The following is a 24982-nucleotide window of genomic DNA, read 5'->3' as shown; positions in this document are numbered from 1 at the left end:
GAATCAGTCGTTTCCCAGCAAAATTAAATATACGACCTCGTCTTGGCAAGAAAGTGTTGATAATTACGTGTTGGATGGGACATTTAGATAGAAAAAGTAAGGTCGGTATCCACGAAATTTGATGCACTTTAAATGTTAAGTATCTACGTGAGATACGAAGTTAAAACGAAATCCATTGGACGCACGTGCGTTCTTCATTTTCAACTTACTTTGCTCTCTGATCCGTGACATCGTCGTCTTACATTTTATCCTTTCATCCCCGACTCTTTTTCTTTTTCTTTCTTTTCACCCTCTACTTCTTTTTCTTTTTCTCCTACTTGAATATATTTCCCTTACGTAATACCTTTACGTTTCGCGCGTTTCTTAAACGCTAACGCTTCGAGGATCAAACGAGAACTTTTCCTTTCTGAGAGACTTTGGCGCGTATTTCCAGGGACGAAATATCATCCAAAAAGAGGAATGTAATATATCGCTTATGACTTACAAAACTGAATATACGAAGAATTAAGATTTCATTTTCAATTTTTAATCAATCCTCGACGATAATTTGTGAATAAAAATTCTTCGGATCAATCTTAGAAGTACAATAGAGGGTAATATTTCTATGTATACGGGTATATGAACGAACGTCTATTGTGGGTTCTCTATTGTCGATTCTTTCGAAATACGATCTATTGGCTTTTTAATTTTTAAATCGAATTTTAACGTTCTCCCATGCTTGGAATAAACGATCGAGATATATCGATGAGAGGAGACCCAACAATCTCCTATTCTCCCTCTTATGTCGTACAATCTACGAAGGACGTTGCATGAAAAGATGAAAAAGCTATGGTATAGTGGTATATTTTATAAAAAATTATACGAACGAGTAAGTATATGGTATATAGATAGACGCATAGAGAGACGCGTACGCGGAATAAAATATGTACCCCGAAGCGGTTCGTGAAAACGGGACATGTAAGATTTCGAAGTAAACTCTTCCCGTCGACAAAATATATGGTTATGAATCCGTACCTTGTAATTCCAAGAATTCATATTTTTGCATTGGAATTTGTTAAAGGGATGAGAAAATCCAAAAACTTGAGAACTCGAAGTCCCATCGAGAAAGGACTCAACGTCGTCGCTTCATAATAAATTCACTCATTCATAAATTCTTTTGCAAGAGGTCAAAATTATTTCTGACCCATCCCCAACACCTACCTCCCCGCCCATCGAGATAACGAATCACCAAGTACTACCCAAGAATTTCTCCAATTAACATTCGTTCGAAATGTCATGCTCTCGTCGCGGTGGCATCTCCGATAGTTAATCGATAGCCGTTCGAGCTTTTGGAAGAGAATTCTGCAATTTCATCAGCCTCCTTTCATCCTTCGTCTCCTTTCCTCCCGCCCTCTCCCTCCCCCACTTTTCCTTCCCTGATCCCTCCCCTTCCCCATTTACTTCTCTCTCGAACCTCTTTAAACCCCCTTTTTCCAACTCATCTTTTTTCGCATTTTCCATATAACACATTTGCCAATAATGTCCATGTAGATTAAGAATCGCTTATTGGGGGAGTTAAAGGTGGAAACCTAAACACAAGTGGAAGGAAGGAAGATATGTAAGTTAGTATAAAATCAAACAAGTAATCTTGCGAAATGTAGCCATTAATTGCGATTCCAGTGTATATATATATATAATTTTATATATATATATAGCAGGCACACGGTTGACAGAGCAAAACACATGCACACATTTGTTAAAATGAGAGAGAGGAAGATAGAGATAGCGAGGTCACATAGTGTATGGATGTACTCAGAATACGTCGTACGTACGTATGTATATATATTTCATACATATGTTTTGTATACGCACACCTTGTAAATTTTCAACGTATATAAGTATATACGTGAACGTGCACGTAGATACCTACATTCCTTAGGTCTAATTCAGAGAGAACGCTCCACTATCTCCGGAATGCGACCTTTCTTCGTGGTGGACGGTTCATTTACTTCCCCCTCGTCTCTACCACATCGTGAGGGCGTTACATTTAACGCGATATTCACTCGTAAGTGTTCATTAAAGCCGACGTTAAGCTTGGCAATGTGTCTATATATGCATATGTGTACGCATGTTTATATACATATATATATATGTGTGTGTGTGTGTGTGTGTGTGTACATATATATGGAAAGGATCGGAGCGAGAGAAACACGTATATAGAGCGCGCAGATAGGCGTTAACGGTAACGGTAAGATTTATAAGCGCCATGAGAGGTGTCGAGTCGAGAGGGACGATAAGGAGGTCAGAACGTTACGATTGTTAGTGTCCCATTTTCCGGCCAACATATTTTTGCAGTCCCTTTGGGATCGAAATATAAAGTACGTTTCGTTTCTCCGGTTTATGTCGTTTAAAATTCTGACCTGTCCTTTTTCTTGATCTTACTTCTTTCTGGACTGATCACAAAATCCCTTGAAAGAACTTATTTATTTTCATTTTTATTATACCTATTTTTTTTTCTCCCCCCTTCTTTTTTTCTACTAATCGTCTATTATACCCCCCCCTCTCTCTCTCTCTCTCTCTCTCTCTTTCTCTCTCCCTTTTCCCTTTCCTTCCGTATTCTCTTTTCATCTATCATACGATCTTATTAACGAGCACCGTTTTTTTTAATAATCGTCGCTTCAAAAGCTTCCGCTAAAAGCATTTTATCCATTCGAGCGGAAAGCTTAATGAAAATCTACAGGTTGATAGGTATAGTGCCCAGTAGCCGAGAATATAAGTCTACCACTCGTCGTCGTTATTCTCGCCCTCGTCGTTCTTCCGCCGAAGCTTTACACAAACATTAATTCGCGTATATGCCACATGGAAAATGAATTCCCTTGAAATGTTACTATCCACCGTCGTTGTCAGCTCTGGCTCGATATTTGCGGTTGCGCAATTACATCCTACGCTTACATCAAATTTTCTAATAATAATGAAATGTACGATAACGTCAATTTACTTCAATTTACTTTGGTTTAACGCAGAAAAGATTATTATTACTTTATTATATTGTCAATTATATGATATTATTTTATTTCAATAATAAACGTTGATTCGAAGTATCACGATAAAACATTAATGATAAATTAAATGTTAAATAACAAATAAGATGCGCATGAACTATTTCCCATTATTTTATACGTTTCAAATATTATCCCTTTTTCCTTTTTCTTTTTTTTTTTTTTTTTTTTTTTATAGACGAAAGCGCTCGCAATCTTTTTTTTTGTTTTTGTTTTTTTCTTCTTTTTTTTTTTTTTTTTAAACACACAAAACTCTAGAGAAAAATATATTTCGACGTTTACGCGATTTTATACTTTTGTATCGATGTATGCCTTCGTAACTGCTCGATATCAAGTTCACACTTCGTTACTTGACCTTTGTATTTCATTAGTAGTACGAACCATTAGTTTCCTTTCGCATCGCTTCACAATCACGTACATTTTAAATTATGATTCCATTTAGTTAATAGTTTAACAGTCAATTCGATACAACTATTTTAACTTAAAATTCTTTATACTTATATGTTCTTGATAAATATTAATTAAGAGGAAGAAAATGTATGTATATGCGAGAGAAAGAGAGAGAGAAAGATAGAGAGAGAGAGAGAGAGAGAGAGAGAGAGAAGCAAGGAATATTAACGTTTCACCCTGAGAAAATCCCGGCCACGAATAGATCACGTTAATTACACGAAGAGACCGATATTTCCGAGGAAACACGGCAGCCTTCGCCTTGTTTAGCGAGACGAGGAATCTTCTCTTGATTATCCATTCTCGTATTATAAATGTCAACAATAATTAACGCAATAATTAAACTTCGACCACTATACCTTTTTCTTTTCTTTCTCTCTCCCTTTCTCTCTCTCTCTCTCTCTCTCTCTCATACTCTTTCTCTCATTATTCCTTTCATCCCCATCTTAACTATCTTCCTTTCGTTCTTCTTAGAAGCAAGCAATAAAAGTTACACTTTCTCAACATTCATAAGAACATATGGCCTTCTTTTAATAAACATATATCGTATATTAAGATATAGTATAGAAGTAAATGCATTACAAGCAAAACCTGGCAAAAAGGGAATAGTAGTAACGACGACACGATAGGTAGTCGGCTCTTTTCACATGGCCTTTTCAAATTCACAAAAGTCGCACCAGTTTCGTTTCGAGCGTTTCATATAGGATTATACATAGGATTGTACGTACGTACGTATGTTTGTATGTATATGTGTATGTATGTATATACGTACATACGTACAATGTACTTATAGCTTATCTGTGAATACACACATACTTCGTCATCGAGCCTTCTATTTGAGCTCTGAAAAGCCTTTACCGACACCGATGCGCGTTTTAAAGAGAGAAAGAGAGAATACGAAATGAAAATAAAAAAAAGGAAGGAAGAAGAAGAGAGGAAAGAAGAACAAAAAGAGGCATAGGAACGAAAGGGCTCTAACCTCAAGTGTTTACGTTAACTCAGTTTCGTTTCACGGTATAAATCCAAAAGTGTACGAGAAAGAAAGAAAGAAAAAAAAATATAGAGAGATAAATAGATAAGTTGAGAGAGAGAGAGAGAGAGAGAGAGAGAAGGAGAGAGTAAAAAGTATAGAAAATGTTGCGGTCAATGTAAATGGTACGACAATAATATCAATTACGATAATTTCAATTGATCGATTGATCGACGTCTGACTTCTTTAAAGTCTCGTTTTTGTCTTTGTCTTACATACGTTATATTATATGATAATCGTAAAATTTCGATAATCGTTCAGTAGATTATTCGTTAATATCATCGTCGACCAGCTCGATTGGCGATTTCTCACGGCTTATCTTCGTTTCGAAATGGCCAGCAAAAAGTTACGGCCTTTTAATAACTCGATTTAGTCGGCCGAAATCGAGCCGTTCCAATCGAAGATTAATGCACGAGTAGAAATATATAGTTATTGATTTTCGTTGGCTACGCTTTAGCTTTCGAATATACATTCGATGATTGTAATCTCTCTCGCTTTCGTGCTCTCTCTCTCTCTCTCTCTCGCTCTCTCTCTCTCTCGCTCTCTCTCTCTTGCTCTCTCTCTCTTGCTCTCTCTCTCTCTCTCTCTCTCTCTCTCTTTCTCTAATAGGTACACGTGAACTATTATCATTATTCCGACAGATGCCCCCCTGTAGTAATTAAATTCATTAATAACATATTCTCACTTGCTCGGCTCGTTAATATTGTTAACGCCGTAACGCTAGTTAAAATGATATTAATAAATAAAAAAAGAAAAAAAAAAGGAAACATTTTAACCATATGAAATACATCATCTATATAGTTATTATCAAGTGTTCGAAAGGTCGTAAACACGGCCTGATTTTTTTTTAAGAGACCCATTCAAAATGAAATTTAATTAAAATCCCGTTCTTTTTTCTCCTGAGGAAAATTACATGACATGAATCGAAATGTCGTAACGTTTGTTATGTTTTAATTAAATAAAAATGTACATGGACAGTTTGATAATAACTGATGTCTAAAGAGACACGTATACAAATATATATATATATATATATATATATATTTTTTTTTTTTTAAACCTTATTCCTTCATTAAACACGTTAATAAATTTACATTGTCTATAGACTCTCATCGTGTATTAATAAGAGAAATAATTTAGTTCTCTCTTTAGAATTTTTTTATTATTCAAGCGATTCATCATTTTTATTAGGTATTCAGCTGTAATCAATAGATATAATATCCTCGTTAATGTCAGTTGCACTTTTACCAACGTCTAGAAATAGTATAAAGAGAGAGAGAGAGAGAGAGAGAAAGAGAGAGCTACAGATATTACGAACAAGTGCGAGTTAATGCTTGCGAACGCTCTGATTAAATTCAGGTTTTGAGCTACGTGGTCAGGCTTGCGGTAATGAGATTTCACGTTACACTTACGTCTTTCCCTTGGAAAACAAGCTTGCGTAATCGTCTTTGTAAATAAATCGTGATGAATTTTTTTATCACGATACTATAATAGTCATCTGAAACATTTGTTCGTTAAGAAAAAAAATGACATTATATATATATATATATATATATATATATATATATATATTTCTTTTTTATCAAACTTGTCGATCGACATACATAAATAGAAATTAGAAATTACTATTATTGTTATTATTATTATTATTATTATTTGATTTTAATTACATTTCACTTTGGTAGATTTTCGACGGAAATCGAGTACACGTAAACTTCGTAACGTCGTACCGCACGATAAGTTCTTACGGAATGGACAGCTAATTAAATCGAAGCCGATAAGGTCTCTCCACATAATTTATGCGCCGTCTACATTATATCCGATACACGAGGTTGTTCGCTTTCGCGATAAAAGAAGCGTGCTCTCTCTCTCTCTCCCTCTCTCTCTCTCTCTCTCTCTCTCTCTTTCTCATTCTTTTTCTCTTTCTCTCTCGGTCTTTCGCGAACGAGCGGTCGAGCGCGCGGGCGCGGGTAAGAGGCTATCTCGTCATCGTTGTTTACAGTTACGACGAAGGCAGCTTGCACGCTCGTTGGAAAGGAAAAGGTTAAAGTAATTCTCGCGTCGAACCCTTCGCCGGAACGTTGCATACATTCATATTCGCCAGTTTTTTCTTTTTCTCTTTAACTTTCACCCTGTACTCTCAATCTTTCTTTCTTTCTTTCTTTCTTTCTTTCTTTCTTTCTTTCTTTCTCTCTCTCCCTCTCTCTCCTCTCTCTCTTTCTCACTCTCTTTCTCTTTCTCTTTCTTTCTTTATCTATCTATCTACCTATCTATCTATCTATCTATCTATCTATCTATCTACCTATCTATCTCTTTTTACCACGGAGCATAGCATGAGCAGATATTTACCAGCTCAAGAGTGCCGTGATTAAAAATGCTTTCTCTCCGTTATTTCGACGTACTATTTCTCCGCGTCCCGTAATAATCACCGTCGCCGTCAGGAAGATTAAAGCAGAAGCTACGATTTTCAGCGTAAAAGCATCGACGGTTCTCTATTTTCCCTTTCTCTCACCCTCCCCCTCCCTTCCTCACCATCTCTCTCTCTCTCTCTCTCTCCCTCTCTATGTCTCTTTTTCACACACGCATATCTATGAAATATACGCTCGGATCAAAATGACAGTCGCGTTATGCCTCTCAAAAAGCGGACTTTGCCTTTTCTCTTTCTCCCGTATTCGAACGACCTTTTCTCATTCCCATCCTCCTCGATACACTTCAGGCAACCGATATTTCACGAGGAAACGTTATTTTCCCTATCGACGTTGAGGTGAAAAGAATTGCCGCCCTCCTCATCACACTGGCACCGTCAACGATCGAAAACAGCGATCGTTAGCATCAACGTGGAGCCTTAATTACGATCGATACCAATGAATCTGTCTTCGTCCTTCTCCTTTCCTCTCTCTCTCTCTCTCTCCCTCCCCCGTTTTCTCTCCTCTACTCTCTTTATCTTTCTCTCTTCTTAGCTTCGAGTCGAGAAGCTACGTTATATCTGTCGCATCAAGGTACAAGTAACACTTCGCCACGTAACAAAAGTTACTTCATTATCGGAAAAGTTTGTTCGCGTTCGGTCCATCGTCGAGTTGCCGTAGGGGATAAAGAAATTTATCTCACTCGCTCTTTTCCTATTCTCTGGCTATCTTTATCCAGCCTATGCAATATCCGCCGTCGTAGTTTTTCGCTAGGAACGACGGACTCTTATCGAATCAGAAATATAAAGAAGAAGGGGGAAAAAAAACGATAGGATTTGAAAAGGGGACCGAAGAAAAATAAGAAAGGAAAAAAGAAAAAGAAGGACGAAGAAGAAAAAAAATCTTACTCACCGGACAGTCCTCCAGCTGCTGTAGCCTTGAAGACGACCCATATGAGATAAGCGTAGATAATCCTTCCGCGATTCCACGCATCCATGATGCTCGAATGAATTTTATTGCCACCCTACGCACGGTGCCACCGACGACGACAACGATGATGATGACGACGACAACGACGACGACGACGTTAAGCCTAATTCGATAAACGCGACTGCCGTTACGCGTCACCACCGCTGGTGGTTGTTGTTCGAGCATAGGCGTGTTTACCCGAATACATAAATACACACACACACACACACACACACGCGCGTACGCTTAGACAGGTCTTTCTTTCTTTCTCTCTCTCTCTCTCTCTCTCTCTCTTTCTCTTTCTCTCTCTCTCTCTCTCTCTCTCTTTTGTAATATCTGCAACTTGCCTTCCTCTTTTATCTAAAACTGATCTATACTTTTAATCCCGATGCACACACGCGGCGAACTAACAACTCGAACGAATAACCGGTAAGATCGTGATGAATCCATTTCACGCACATGTCCACTACGAAAGAAGAAGAGAATTTCTTTGTGTCCGTGTATGTATGAGTTTTATCCGGGTCTTATCGCGCACAGTACAGTTCGTTTCATAGTTCGAAGTCTAAAGGACTTTATCGATATATTTCTCTTTTACCTTCTTTTTTTCTTTTTTTCTTTTTTTTTCCTTTTTGTAAAGTAGACGTTCGTTAATCCTATACGAAAACACTGTCGTATGATCTTCTCTGAAAATTGTTATGACGAATATCGACACGTTTCATCGTTGAGATTCGCGTATGCGAGTGAAAAGCGCGCGACTCCGACGACGCGCACGCAACGATCCGGAGGGTGCATTTCGAGAGTTACTAACGACACTCGCGCGTCTTATTTCTTTCTTCCTTCCTTCCTTCCTTCCTTCCTTCCTTCCTTCCTTCCTTCCTTTCTTTCTTCGTTTCTTCTTCGCTTTTATCTCTCGTGTGAATTCACGCGTGCATTCTTCCTATCAACGTTGCTCGTTCACATTCGTGTTGAAAGAACACATTCGAGGCCGGCAAAGTTCAATAACCTTTCGTTGTGTCTCATTAGGAGGGAGAAAAAAAAAAAAAAAAAAAAAAAAAAAAAAAAAAAAAAAAAAAAAGAAATCCAAACTCTCTTCAAGTTGATTCACTTTGTACTACGGTCCTTTCGAGTTCGTCGATATGTAAACACAATGAAAAAAAAAAAAATAAGTCTTCGTAGAAATCTTATCCGATCAAATTTTAACTTGAACACTAAGTATAACTCTTTTAATATTATCCAAGTTCGTAAGAATCGATTATAGACGGGTTTTCTCACTCACTGCAAGATGTTTCGACAATGAACTCGCGGAAAAGAGGAACTCCGAAGAAGAATGAGAAGAAGCAGAAGAAGAAGAAGAAGAAGAAGAAGAAGAAGAAGCGAAACCGGTCGGTAACTTCCGTGGTGATCATTCGTGGAGAACGTTGAGAGTCTCGTGAGCACTGAAAATACTCGCGACGTTGGAACTAGTAGCCAAGGCGAAGGAGCAGCAAAGTCGCTGCTAAGGCGAGAGCGATCGACCGAGGAGAAAAAGAGAGTTGAGCTCGGACGAAGAACGAAAGAGAAAGAGAGAGAAAGAGAGAATGTGTGTGTGAGAAAGAGAGAGAGAGAGAGAGAGAGAGAGAGAAAGAGTAAAAGAAAAAGAGAGAAAAGGGATGTGGTAATGGGGGGGCGAGGGGGTAGAAGGAAGGACGGAGGGACGAGGACAGGGCTGGTCGTCGAACCGGTTTCACTCCCGGAGATCGCAACGGGCCAATTGGAAATACCACTGACAATGAGTCCACCCGAGTTGGCCGCCTTACGATCTCTCGACGTTCTTCACCTGACGAGGACGACGACGACGACGACGACGACGACGACGACGAGGAACGGAACGAGGACGAAGATCTTCTTCAGGTGATCGCGATAGTAAAACGCGATCGAGCGTGAATCCGGTCCGACCACTGCCAGGTGACTCCAAGGAAGCTGAATCTCGAGTTCGATATGCCTTAGAGCGTGAAGAAGGGAAAATACGTGTTCCTAGGATTCGATTAATCTTTTTTTTTTTGTTTTTTTGTTTTTTTTTTTGTGTTTTGTTTTTCAACTTTCAAAAGCAAGCTTTTATATTTCTTAATATTAGATTTATATAATGTAAGCTTCATAAACGATTAATCATTGATATTGTTCGTATGAAGATTTCATCTCTTTCTTTCATTTCTTTTTCTTTCTTCCTTTCTTTCTTTTTTCTCTTTTTTCTTTTTTTCTGTTTTTTTTTTCCTTTTTTATTTTTCTTTTATTTATTTACTCATTCAAACTATCCGTATTGTTCAATCCGTTGGATTTATCTCTCTGAAATATAATAATCGCGAAAAAATTGTGTGAATATTGTCAATGAATATAGAAATAAAAAAATGTCGAGTCCTTCCTAAATTTATATATATATATATATATATATATATATATATATATATATGTATATATATTATTTATTATTTTTCTTTTATCCAACAAATGTCACGGTTCGACAAGCCGAATAATTCACATGAAAATACGAAAAGCGCGCGCGCGCGCACAAGAGAGAGAGAGAGAGAGAGAGAGAGAGAGAGAGAGAGAGAGAGATAACTTTTCCATCTATTTCTCCTCCTCCTCCTCCACCTCCTCGTCCTCCTTCTCTTCCTTCATCCTCGTGTATCAACATCCCTCTGCGATCATTCATGAACGATATTCGATTTCGATTGTTTAAATGTCGTACGCACGATACGTCATGATGCACCGGTTAGCGCGTTAATTCTACATTTTTTATTCGACATAATTACGCGCACAGATCTGACAGAATATATAGCATCGATTCGTAGACCATCAGATAAACGGATGGGAACGTGTAAGCAAAATTCAAAATTATTAATGTCCCGGCTAATTAATAAACATTGCTTTCGCCGAGCATTTCATATTTTACGCTAAGCTTGCTCTCGTCCTATTCTTCTCTGTACTGTATAGATAAAAGGAAAGGAAAAATGAGGGTAGAAACGAGAAGACTGGAAAAAGGCAATTACTAACGGTCCACAGAGCGTTGAGATTAATTAATCGGTTTGGCGAGCGCGTGAACGGCACCTCTGGCTAGTCACCTCGCGTAGGTAGGATTTAAATGTCCTCTCTCTTTGTCTATCCTTCCCTCTCTCTCTCTCTCTCTCTCTCCTCTCTTCTCTCTCTCTCTCTCTTTTTCTCTGTCTCGCTCTTTTCGCTAACAAATTATAGTAAAAGAGAGAAAGAGAAATAGAAAGAGTTACAAGGGAAGAAAAAGAGAAAAAAGAAAGAAATTGCTGAAAGAAAGTAACGACAAAAGTTAGTTTCTTCGAGTATCCTGGAGCACGCTCGTAGAAAGGACCAAGGTGAAAAGGGCTTTGAAGGAGCCGTTGACCTTGAACGGTGCGTTCTCCCGATCGTAGGTTCCGCGCGGGCTGCCCAAGCGACGGAACGTGCCGGTTTGATGCGATAAAGTAAATCGCATTTTCAAATAAACTCACTCTCTTTTTGTCTCTCTCTCTCTCTCTCTCTCTCTCTATATATATATATATATATATATATATATATATAAATATATATATATACATACATATATATACATATATTTCTTTTTATATCTAAGTTTCCTTATTTATCATGGTCCTCGTGATTCGTACCTTCTTAACGACGAAAACGACGTTTCCTCAATGATTCCGCGCTTTCTTATTTTATTAATTCTTTATCTCTCTTATTTTGTATCAGTCTTCAGAAACCAATTTATATAATTCAAATCTCTATTTTTCTCTATTTATCTATCCTATCTCTCGTTCGCTTTACTCTCTTTTTCTCTCTCTTTCTTTCTCTCTCTCTCTCTCTCTCTTTTGAGATACACGAAGAACACGCGAAGTATAAGCGGTAGAATGAAGGAGAGTAGAGAGGCCGACGCGCGACGCTGCGCGTCCCGCAGAATCACGATCCGCACTGGTACGCCATCGAGCGTTAGGGAAAGTTCGCTTACGCTCGCTCTTCTCTCTCTCTCTCTCTCTCTCTCTTTCCCTCTTTCTATCTTTCTCTCTTTCTCTCTTTCTCTCACTCTCTCTCTCTCTCTCTCTCTCTTCTCCCACCCTTTACGCGAACACGACACAAGCGCACACGTACGCGCGCCGCTGGACTTCGCGCGCAGCAGCTGCACCCCCACCCTTAGAGAACGTTGCGCTTGGGGTGGGGATCAACCGATAGGGTGCGCACCTTTGCTTCGAGTAGTGCTAGAGCTTGAGTGAGACAGAGATATTGAAAGAAAGAATAAGAGAGATAGAATGTGAGCAGCCTCTCTTGCCGATTTTCTTCTTCCTTCCTTCCTTCCTTCCTTCCTTCCTTCCTTCCTTCTTTTCTCCCTTCTTCTTTTCCAACTCTCTCCTCTCTCTCTCTCTCTCTCTCTGTCTCTCTATCTATCTTCCTTTCTTTCTCTCTCTCTCCTTCTTTCTCTCCTATCATCTTTTTTTCACTTGCTATTCTTTTTTCTTCCTCATCCCTTCTTTTCCTTTTCTTCTTCTCTTTTCTTTCTTGTTTCTCTCTTCTCTCTCTCTCTCTCTCTCTCTCTCTCTCTTCCTCTCTTTTCTCTTCTTCGGATTACGACACGCTACATGACGATTTCGGACGAAAACATCGTCGAGTGGTTGCTCGAGACCTTGTCTGAAGGATCGCAAGGAAAGGCACCCTGAAGAAAATGCGCTGCCATGCCCGACGGGCAAAAAGGGATAAGCCCAAATGAAAAGTGAGGATACTTTACTGCTTACATTTTTGCGACAAAGATCTCACCCCGGCAACATTCGCCACAGGATATAATCCTAGGAAGGAGTGGAGAAAGGGTGAATCCTTGATATTTTCGAATATCATTTTTCACAGAGCGATAGCCCCTTACATTTTATTTCTTTCTTCTATAGTCATCGCTCTCTTTCTCTTATACTTTCTCTAAGTAATCGGTTTGTTTGTACCTTTTCTTTTTCCTTTCCTTTTCCTTTTTACTTTTTTTATTTTCTTTTTCTTCTCTTTCTTTCTCTCTTCATTGTCAACAATAAAAGAATAATTTTCTTTGAAATTTTATAATGACGTTGCAAAGAAAGGAAGAAAGGATGGAAATAAGGAAGAAAAGAAAAACGAAGGAGATAAATAAAAAGAAAAGAAGAAGAAATTGAAAAGAAATCTTACGAGAGGAAAATTTACGAAAAGGATCCCTATTTACTTATTCCCGTTTATTCATCCAACGACGAATTGGTTACAGGCCGACGCATAAGCAGATCCAACACACCGCTTACGTCCTAATCTTATAGATTTCTCTCCGTTTACTAGAGTATACTTGAAAGATTTTCTCGAAAGAGGAAGTAGACCAGAACGGAAGAAGAGGGACGCAAGAGTTTGAAATCCTTTTTCTGCATGTGTGTACTTGTTCGTTCGCTCGTTCTCTCATTCGCATCTGTGCCCGTATATAGAAAGAAGGGAAAACGAAATAAGAATAATTTGAGCGCTATTGGATAACGTATCGTAGTTGAGGGTTGGAGAGAAAACGCGTGTATTGAAGATCCACCTGGAAATTGGAAGTCCGTTCTCGGTCTGACCATACACATCGAGAGGAAGGTCAGGCTGGAGCACCTAATCCAATGTTTTACAGGTTTACTGATTGCGGTAGAGCAGTGTGCAATTCTCTCTCTCTCTCTCTCTCTCTCTCCCTTTTTTCCCCTTATTGCCACTGGATAGAAACTATCCCTTTCTCCTTCTCTCTCCTCTCTATCTGTCTCTCTCTCTCTCTCTCTCTCTCTCTATCTATCTCTCTCTCTATCTCTCTAACTCTCTTAACCGTCCCATTCTTATCCTCGTCGCTTTGTCTCGCTTCCTGTCCTAATTCTTCGACAAATAAACGCATCATTGAGCAGCCGTAGATTTACCAATCAGAGGAATGCCTTCGTACAGGACGACAGAAGCCGTGCGGAAGCTCGATTCGCGATTCGGAATAGCAATGAAAGCGGACCTTTAAATCCAACTGGTTTCCACGTCTGTTCTCCTCTTTCTCTCTCACTCTCTCTCTCTCTCTCTCTCCTACTAACATCGACTCGTCGTGATTCTCGATCCGAGACGATACGTGGTATGCGTTCATACCCTCTTTCATCCCCTCCGACCCTGCTCGTTCATCGGTACATATTAAAATACGTTCCATAGAGGTACGGTTTCGTTTTCCTCCTCGAATTTCATCGAATCTACTGCCTCTCTCTCTCTCTCTCTCTCTCTCTCTCTTTCTCTTTTTATCTCTTCCTATGTCTACAGTACGTTCATTTTTATTTTTTATCGGCCATTTTATAGAAAAACTAATATAGAAAAAAGATGAGAACTTAGGTAGAAACTATTATAACTTTTTACGTTACTTTATCATGACGTAGTCTCATTTATCAAGTCCGAAATTTCGCTAATAGTCTCGTCTGCATTGTCTCGCGTGTGTTTACTGTTTCATAGTGGCATCGTTGGAATTCCTCTTCCTTCATCTCCTTCTCCGCCGACTCGTACGACGTATTTGCTAAGGAAAGTCGGTGGGTGGGAAAGGGATGAGGAAGTCGGCCGACAAAAGCGAGACAACGATAATGCACACTTCTTGCAGAAGCACGTTGCACGTTGCGTTAGTTTCATGGATGGATGGATAGACGTACGGATGGACAGATGGATGGATGGATGGATGGATGGATGGATGAATGAATAGATGGATGGATGGATGGATAGATGGATGGATGGATGGATGGATGGATGGATGGATGGGTGGATGGATGGGTGGATGGGTGGCTGAAGGAACGTACGGATTTCTGCACTATCGATTAAGCGGAAGAAGTACGCGTTGGTGGTTTGTGTTTGTATTAATAATATCTATATCTATGTCTATGTCTATGTATATGTGTGGAAATGTGAAGTAACAACGAAGAGAATGGCTGGTAGAGACCGATCCCGGCCGTTGAATGTAAGCCGATGAAGACGAATGATAACGTCATTATTTTTGCAACGTTTGCGACAGCACCGACTCGAGCACTTTTCAGAGCTTGGAGAATCGCATTTCCAACGAATTAAATGCCCTCCAACGTCAGCTGGCCGTTTAGCGAGCTTTAAAACGTTCGGCTAAAAGTCCACTGTGACGAGTCGATCCTATTTCGCGATTATGAGGGATAAAACGCAGGTAAGAGATCGATTAAAGTAATAATATTTCTCTAACATTTTTTTTATTTTTTTATTATCTTTTTAATTTCACGATCTAGTCTCAATTAAGAGAAATAGAAGAGAATATAGCTATATCGTTTTCATAGTATAGTAACGATATGCAAGATTCATAAATTCTAATTATTCTTTCAGACACATACACACACATGCACACACACATAAAACGTTGAAAAGTGTGTAAGAACAATACGAACGGGTAAATACGTTTCCTTGCTTTTCAAAAAAGTATTTTCCACTCTAACTAATGGTTCCTTTAACTCTTCCTTTTATTTTGCATCTAGATTTTTCCGAGATTACTGCATTCTCTCTAATCTTATTATTATTCTTCTTGAAAAGTCAGAATGCCGCAAAAAATCGCGCCTAGATCAAACGATAGCCTTTCAAGATGATCCTCGATGTCTGTGATGGTTTGCCTTATCCACTTTCCAATAGTGCACAGTGCAATTAAACCGTGAGCAGAAGCTATCGATTTTTCCGTCGCTTATTTCTTTCCCTTGGGAACTGAATGAAAGATATATCGACAAGGCGAAAAGCTTTTCTCAATTAAGAAATAATATTGCCGATCTTTCCGTTATATGCCTTTCGAAAATAAGCGGATAATCATGGGACAAGTCATGATCAACATTCTCTATTGCAACTTTTAAATAAATCTATCTTTTCTGTATGTTAAATTTTCGATATATATATTTATATATATATATATATATATATATATATATATATATTTATATATATATATATATATATATATATATATCCTTTCGTAATGAATTTTTTCTGAAACTACAAGATTAAAAAATTTTTATGATAATCGAATATCCTTTATCTATTTTTCAAAATATTACGTTACTTTGTATTAATATGATAGATTTAATTCATAGAGAATTGTTTTCGAAGATCATCGAAATGATCGACACGACTCATGACTTAATTACAATATTAATTGCAATTGCAAACGTACTCAGCATTCTCTCAGGAAATCCTAAGATCTCGTCTAGACTGTGAAAAGCGTGTACTAAGACGATTGTCACTCGTGTTCCTGAACCAGCTTACGTTCTCGCGAATACGAAATGGACTTAAATCCTATGAAAGCATCTATATGTAGGCTCCGGTAGAATTGTCGATTGTACATATACGATCGGCTTGTCTTATTCCTATACGATGCGAATGAAATACATTAACAATAAGATCTGAAATTGATTTGACAAAGTAAAATAATCAATAAAAATTTTCTTTTGATCATTAAAGGATTTTCTTTGATAAAAGTTATTAAACGTTCGTTCATCAATTTTTTTTTTTTTTTAAATTAAAATTTTCCATATCTCATACGCATTGACAATAACGAGCTTTAATCGTTCATGCCAGTTCGTTCTCGGTTTTACGAAAAATATTATGGATTATCCTACGGTGTTAGTTTTTTATCATAAATTCTCGTTTACGGGAAGGCCGTTCTTATCGGCATAAAATAAATTCCAATATATTAAGTTGTAAAGCGGTATAACATTTTGAATTCATTTTCTTTTTTTTTTTTCTTTTTTCTTTTTTTTTCACCTATACAATTACACGACGGCTCGGACCAAAAGATATTCTCGATGTTTTCTCGCAAATTATTTCTCTCGTCGTTGGAATTAAAGTATCCTGTCAGATTTTATATTAAAAAAAAATAATCTAAGTTAACGTGTGGACGGTTACGATAGAAAAAAAAAAAGAAAAGAAAAGAAAAGAAAAAAAGAACCAAAAAAAAACAAAAACAAAAAAAGAAAAATAAATAGACGTAACAAGGTGTGAAAAAGTCAGATCACGATGGTTAAACGGAGTTCGAAGTGTATAACCACTTATCCTTTTTTCTCTTTCTCCTTTTGTTTAATTTTCTCTTTTTTCTTTTTTTTTTCTTTTATTTTATAATCACATCTCTCAACGGAATTCTGTTAATGCGCAAATTTTAGGGTCGAGCATAAAGCTCTCTTCGTGGATAACACCGTGCGTTTTAATCACGTGCGGTCGCGCTATATCACGTCGACGCGTTCGTCCGTACTATCATAAAATGGAGGATAATGCAGTGCCCGGTGCCTTTTCAATATCCGCGGTTCAGCGGATCGTAAATGAACTTACGGTTCGACGTGCTGTAATCCCTAAGTTTACAGCACCATTAACAGGCTATGCTACTCACGGAAAAAGCTCTATCCGCTCTCTCTCTCTCTCTCTTCCTCTCTCTCTCTCTCTCACATCGTCTTCCTCCTCTTCTTCTCCCTTTTCTTATCTTCATCCTCTTTCACCTCATCCTTGAACTTTTTCGCTCGATATGCCACGATCAAAGCTTTTGGTTCTATTTTGTAATATGCTTGATACAACAGGTACAACAGGTACTTATTTGTTTGAGTAATAATTTATTAATATCAATTTAATAAGTATTTTTTATAATATTTTCTGTATAAAAAATGCAAGACTCAAATTAATATATTATATTTTTATTATTATTATTATTATTATATTATTATTATTATTATTATTATTATTATATTACATTAGATCGATAAAATCTATTTGTATTAAATCCAATAAAAATTTAACGAGACACCTTGGGATCTCTACATCAAACATTTTACGAATGATAATTACAAGAATATGTATGCAATGTGCATAAGATATTCAGGAAGGACGCGGATATCCTATGAATATATGCATGCTCGTCGCATATCTAAAAGATATTCAGTTTCTCGACGGTAATTTTGCTTACCCCTGACGAAAGCAGTACGACTGCGTTTCGTGGCAAACAGTTTTTCACGTGAGTTGACAAAGCTGAAATGCATGATGAAAAAGAGAACGGGGAAAAGGAAAAGAAAAAAGAGAAAAGCAAAGAAATAAAAAGAAAAAAAAAAATTAGACATATCCCAACGATTTGATGCGAAAGTATGACTCCTGGCAAACAAAATTTTATACGTCAATATCGTAAGTTCACCATAGAGTCAAGTTCCATGAGATCTTACTAGACCATCGATAAGCAAAAACTTCAATCCTATACGAGCGTTTCATGGTACTCGATAATTTAGTACGATTTCTCGGTTGGGACTTTAGAATATACACACATATATATGTCTGTCTCTCTGTGTGTGTGTGTGTGTGTATGTGTACATACATATTTAGTTATCTACCATGAACGATACCAACCCTTTGAACTTTGCCATCCGTTCTCGAACAACGTATCGCTACCTACATTTATGTTTAATGTATGAATAAAAAGTCGGTGTAGGTACATATATTTCTTGTCGGTAGAGAGAACGGTAACTCGAACGATTTCTTCCCATTCTCCCACCATCGCTACTACTATACTAACACCAAGCATCTATAGCAATAGTAACAACACAAATCTTCTATCTCCATTTCAGAATACGTGTCTTATTGGCGAAAGGCAAGAGGCTTCGAGTAAGAGCGTTTTCTTCTTTCGTATTGGCAATTCATTCTCACGAACCTTCGAGAAGAAACGAACGAAGTTCTTGAAGGAGTTTGAGAAGAGGAGTAGAAGGAAGAGGTTGGCTCCTAAAACGATGTAAACTGCGGAAACGTGCAAATAAGTAACCCACGGACCGCGAAGCTACCGACCTTCAACGTCTGATAAATTGTTCTCAGGTCGGAGGTTAGCGCTATTCCGAAGGATGAATGTGCACTAATATGCGGCTGCGAATAACTCGGAGAAAGTTCTCCGTTAGTCTCTCTCTCTCTCTCTCTCTCTCTTTCTATCTATCTATCTACCTATCTATCTCTCTCTCTCTCTCTCTCTTTCTCTCTTGTTCCCAAGGGAAAAATTTCTATCGGACCCCGTGGGATCTTTTCAAAGAGAGAGAGAGAGAGAGAGAGAGAGAGGAAACGTTCGCGAAGCTTTGTAGTAACGTAATATGGAAAGTACTTTCCCGTACGAGCTTTCGAAATTAAGCTTTAACGAGGAAGCACAGAAGCATCGTCGCGTGAGACCGATTCGATCGGATTCACCTTCTATCTAACCCAGAATATTTGATCAAATCTCTTGGAAACTTCCAAACGAATATCCCTTTTGCTTTTATTCTCCCCCATGAAGAATCTCGCACTACATCGAACATTATAAAATGATGATTCATATGCGCGGCACGTTCCGAGAACGATAGCGATTGGGAGTCCTTTTTTGTTGGAACGAACTTTCCGAGTTCACCGGAGCCACCACGTTGGCCGTTTGCGAAACTGAAAAACAGCTTTGCGAACAAACAAAACAACCACGGAACAGTGATAACAATTCTGGACGAATTGAAATTGAAAAACAATGGAGCAAGCTTTGAACTCGCTTACGTGCACCGAACAATAATCGCAATGTCGCTAAGGAAATATTAACGGTATCCTAGAGAAAATAATAACAATAAAATAATAATGATAATAACAATAATAATAATAATAACAATAATAATAATAATAATAATAACAATAATAATTAAAGTAAATAAAAAAAAGGAAAAAAGAATACAAAATTTCTCCACGTTGAAGGATTGAATTTAATTGGCGCGGGAATTTTAACAACTTGCGTCGACGTTGAATTCGCCAAATAAATACAAGATCGATATATAGTACATATATTTATAAAAACATATACATATATTAATATATATATATATATATATATATGTATGTTTGTGTGTGTGTGCGTGTGTGTGTGTGCGTGTGTGTGTATCTATATTCGTAGATATATTCGATAACAATGCATAAGGCTTTCGAATAATATTCGTGGCTATAACGTTACGTCGTATTGTTGAATGCATTAAGCTTATTTATCACAAGAGCATAAATCCTGCCATTGATCGAATTAACAATAATACCATACAAACTTGATCAAAAATGCGATATTCATCAATGCAATTTCTATTGATCTTATATTGAACAATAGAAATAGCTTCTTCATTTAACAAGTACGAGAAGATCGCCAAAAATTTTTTCAATTATTAAAGAGCTTAAAATAAAAGCGTATTATTTCTTTTTCATCGCGTTGAAAAATATAATTGAAAAACGGAGAAAAAAGTAATAATAAAATAATTAAATAAATAAATAATAATAATAAAGAAGTTACATAAAAAAGAAGTTTCTTTAGCGATATAAAATGCCTAATTGCAAGAATGATAAAGAACTCTGATGTTTCTTTTCTTTTCGATGATATCCCTTCTCTACGTGTTTCTGAAGTACCACGAAAGCTTAACGAACGTAATGAAATTATCGTTTTGCCTTTTACCGTATACGAAAAGTGAAACTAGCTAAACTGTAAGGAGGCTTACCTGCCGTGAAACGAGCTATTTACAAGAGAAGCGTGTGTGCGAGTTACATTTCTTTCTATTTCTCTCTTTCTCCTCTTTCTGCTTTTTTACTCTCATTGTAAGAACTTTCACGTTATTCCCTGCAAAGAGACACTTTAAAACATCGTCTCTGGGCAAGAGAAAAGAAAGAACGGACGAGTTCGTACGTACAAATAGAAAGCAAATGGAATCAGATTTTTAGTTAAATTTTAACTAATCTGCTACTACTTTATCTCTCTCCCTCTCTTCCTCTCTCTCTCTCTCTCTCTCTTTATTCGTTTCTTTCTTCAAAAAAAGAAAAATAAAATTTTAAACATTCCAATATGAAATTAACAAAATGAAATCCAATTATTATTTTACCGATAATACTCTATGACGAAATTAATTCTCATAGATCTTGATGATTTTGAATTTTAAAACTTACTTAATTTAATTTATCAAACAACGCAGTACATATGTGAAAGATATGGATAACAAAAAAAAGGTCTAAAGAAAGAGAAAGAGAGAGAAAGAGAGAGAGAGAGAGAGAAAGAGAGAGGGAGAGAGAGAGAGAGAGAGAAAGAGTGATAGAGATAGAAAGATTGAGTGGTGAGATCGAACGAAAGTAGAGATCTAAGAAGATAAAGGGTGTTCCGAGCGAAAGCGATGTTTGAAACGTGGTTAATAAAATCGCATGAATATTCAGCACCCGGGGAATTGAAGTTCCCGCGGGATCGAAACAAAAAAGTCGTACGGATTTTCCGTTACACGCTCCCGTCGCTCCGGAAAATTGAACTTTTAGAATCCGCGTGGATAATTCTTTCCGTTTCTCTCTCATTCCCCTTTCTCTTTTCCTCTCTCTCTCTCTCTCTCTCTCTCTCTCTTTCTTTTTCTCTCTCTCTCTTTCTCATCCACACATACACTCTGTCGCTGCTACTCTCTTTTTTTCAACGCTAGGATTTCGAAATTCAACATTGGCTATAAAAATCCGAGTAATATTGGTTCTGTCGCTCCTTTTTAATCGCCGAATATTACCTATCTCTCTCTCTCTCTCTCTCTCTCTCTCTCTCTCTCTTACTCCTTCTCTATGTGTACATATATATGTATATAGATATATATATATATATATGTATATGTGTGTACATAGACTGTATGTATGGATATATATATATTGTATCTATCTATCCGAACGGTAGCAATGGCCGCTTCGTCGGCAGCTGAAAATATCGTTTGTGCCGATTTTGCGCAGAGTCACCATCGCAGTTGATTTTTTGAATGAATAAAAAAGAGGGACGCGCCATCCTGCGTGGACGTTTCATTCGAAAGTTATCGAGAAGGTCTCATACCAACGGCTAGTCGAATTTGAACATTCGAAGCTTTTTTTTTTATTTCTCTGAATATATTCTCAAATACGTTCGATTATAGTTATATAAGAAATATATATATATATATATATATATATATATATATATATATATATATAGAGAGAGAGAGAGAGAGAGAGAGAGAAATTAATAGAATTAAATAAAAAAAAGAGAGAAAGAAAGAGAAAGAGAGAGAGAGAGAGAGAGAAATTAATAGAATTAAATAGAAAAAAAAGAGAGAGAGAGAGAAAAGATCAAAGATAAATGTAATTATAATGATATTGGAAAAAGACAAAGACTTATTAACGAGTTTATTTTGATTTTGTTATCTTTTTACTTCGGAGTTCGAAGAAAAGCTTTTAAATGAAAAGTATTGGCGAATCAAGAACAACGGTTCAGAATTCGACTTGAAGAAGGATTCTTGGATATATTAGACATCGTCTGGTGGCGTCTATCGAACATTTCGATGCGAGGCAACGCTTCTTTGCTTGCGAAACAAACACCACCGATTTAGAGATCCTTCGAGAGACTAAATAGAGTCGGCTAGGATACAGATTCTATCCGTTCTTGCTCTTTTCTTTTTCTTTCTCTCTCTTGCTCTCTCTCTCTCTCTCTTGCTCTCTCTCTCTTGCTCTCTCTCTCTCTCTTGCTCTCTCTCTCTCTTGCTCTCTCTCTCTCTCTCTCTCTCTGTCTTTTCCTATCTCTATTCTCTCCCTTTTCTATACCCTAGGCTCTTCGCTACAGCTCTACGTTTCATCGTAATCCTCTGTTTTTCTTACCATCGAGAAGCTAAGATTTTTCTCGTTAATTGGTTCCCCGTGTTTTTCTCTTTATAATAACGATCGCATCAATGTTAATTATCAGATAGGAGGAAAGAAAGGAAAGAAGTAGATTATCAAGAAGCAAATTGTTTTTCTTTTCTTTTCTTATCTTTTGCTCGCCTTTCCTTTTTTTTTTCTTTTTTTTTTTCTTTCCTCTCTTTCCCATCTCTTCCACCACCCTCCCACACCCCACGTCCCCTCCACTCCCCGTTACCCATCGTCATCTCAACTTTGACGATTTCTTTTGGAAAATACGTTAGGAAGAAGTGGTTATCTTTAAAAAGAACGTCGACATTTTAAACCCGGCCAAGCTTTACTTCCTTCTTTTTTCTATTTCTTTTTTCCCTTTTTTTTTCTATCTCTTCTCTGCACGCCGCTCCACCCTCACCACCTTTCCTCCATCTTCCCGCCTACTACACCATCATCATCAAACCCTTTGATTCGACTTTCTTAGATCGACGTTAATAAATCATTGATCACCTTTGATTTTAATCCAATGGAAACGTAATGAATTCGACTCATCCTTCTACAAAACAATACAAGCAAAGAGACGAATAACTATTTAATTAGACTTTCTTAGCCGTTGACTAACAGTTTCTAAATTCACCTCTACCTGATAATTAGGCTTGCGGCTTGCCGTGAGAAGCGTGGTTAAATAATTGAATCCTCCGTGTCTGCATGTGGCTTAGGGGTAACGTTACATCTTCCCTCACGACTATCGAAATTCATAATGCATCGTCCTTCGTCGACGAAACACATCAATCGTTAAAGTATCTTACGATATAAAAGTATTATTCTTTCAATATAAAATAAAGTATTGTCAATCATCTCGATACTTTGTTATTATTAATTTGAAATAATTTACAATGGAAATTATAGAAAATCTATGCTAAATTTGATATCTGAAAAAGGAAAAGCGTGAGAGGAGTAAAAAATTAAAAAAAAAAAAAAAAAAAAAAAAAAAAAAAAAAAAAAAAAAAAAAAAGAAAAAGAACAAAAGAAAGAAAAGAAAAATAATTAAATAAATAAATAATCGAAGGAAATGTCTCTGATAAAAATGTTTCATTATTGTTCCTCATTGTATCCATTCGTGTATAACATGTCAATCGATTAATGGGACTAATGCGAATCATCGTAAACATTTCGCTCGCCGGAATCTCTCTCAATCGAGAATCAATTAATCTATTAATCGCTTTATAAACTCATAGCGTATACAGGATAATTGTTCGAAACTCTTATTGAAATATCGCGTCTCTTCTCAACGAGCATATATACGTTCGATATGCGGGTTCATTAATAAGCGTCGCGATTTATCTCTTATTTCCCTCATTGACAGTGCAAAAATGTCTGCGCTTCTATGTTACTATATTGAATATTATTCACGAAATCAATATACCGAAAATTTTACGATTTCATTATTCTAAAACACGAAATTATGTAGGAAGATTTATTTAATTTTATTCGAATAATAATTCCTCTAAAAGAAGGGATATGCCCTAATTCAGATCTATTTCATATCTATTAAATTAGTTTTAAAAATATAATTCTTAAATGTTTCGTCTATTTTTATATTAGGATGAAAGAAATTGCGCGGATCCGACCGACGGCTCTTTTCTTCTTCTTCTTTTTTTTTTTTTTTTTTTTTTTTTTTTTATATGTATATATATATTCTTTTTTATTTCAAATAAAAAGCGTCCTATTAGTAACAAAAGAAACTTCTAACGAATTAACGAGTAAAAAAAGAAAACTTTACGTCAAAAGATCGTCGAGATATTCACGTTGACAAGTGCTTGCTTATACGGAGTTGCATTTTGACGAATTTATATGCTAATTTCGTGTGTCCGTAGAGTTCAGGATTAACTTTTCGCTCTAGTTAGTGATCGTTCCAACGACCTCCCTTCTCTCTTCTCTATCTCTTTCTATGCCCCTTTGTATTTTCTCTCACCACGAAACAAAGTCGTATAACATTTCGTTTATAATATAGCCAGGTGGACTATCGTAAACATAGTATTTCATAACGATGCTAATATATATATATATAAACTATCCTCAAAAATCATGATACGAAATTTCTCTTAGGAAAAAGAAAAAAAAAAAGAAAAGGAAAGAAACACTTTTAGTTATTATTTATAAAAAGAGAAACTTTTATTTGGCTATGAGAAAGAAAAGAAAAATGTAAAGTGTTATATCTACTATAAAAAGAATTTTTATAATTTCAAACTCACTGATTCTCACTAACCGAACAAAAGTTTCCATCGAACTTACCAGACTAACTTTTAATCCGCTTCTATTCCGAGAGATCGTTCCATGGTGAGATAGCCAAACGCAATTATTCTTCGTCTGCCCGATCAATAACCACCTGTTAATAATAATTTGTTAGAGAGCTTGGCAGCTGA

General features: G+C 36.9%; 1 protein-coding gene across 3 annotated transcripts in view; it reads right to left on the bottom strand.

The window, feature by feature from the left end:
• The window catches only part of LOC118440219 (putative receptor-type tyrosine-protein phosphatase mosPTP-1), a 336478-nt gene extending 328169 nt beyond the window's left edge, over window positions 1-8309 (bottom strand). Inside the window, exon 1 of one of the 3 annotated variants that reach the window (XM_035862935.2) lies at window positions 7833-8309. In XM_035862935.2, the coding sequence (XP_035718828.2) occupies window positions 7833-7917 (85 nt within the window). In that variant the 5' untranslated portion in view covers window positions 7918-8309. The remainder of the gene's footprint in view (window positions 1-7832) is intronic. The other 2 variants (XM_035862933.2, XM_035862934.2) reach the window with 2 other exon arrangements.
• Between the last annotated feature and the right edge of the window lie 16673 nt (window positions 8310-24982).

The sequence above is a fragment of the Vespa mandarinia genome, chromosome 9 (genome assembly GCF_050613455.1).
Source record: "Vespa mandarinia isolate Hongniang chromosome 9, ASM5061345v1, whole genome shotgun sequence".
NCBI lineage: Eukaryota > Metazoa > Arthropoda > Insecta > Hymenoptera > Vespidae > Vespa > Vespa mandarinia.
The sequence above is the reverse complement of the archived record's forward strand: the minus strand, read 5'-3'. Positions and strand labels throughout refer to the sequence as shown.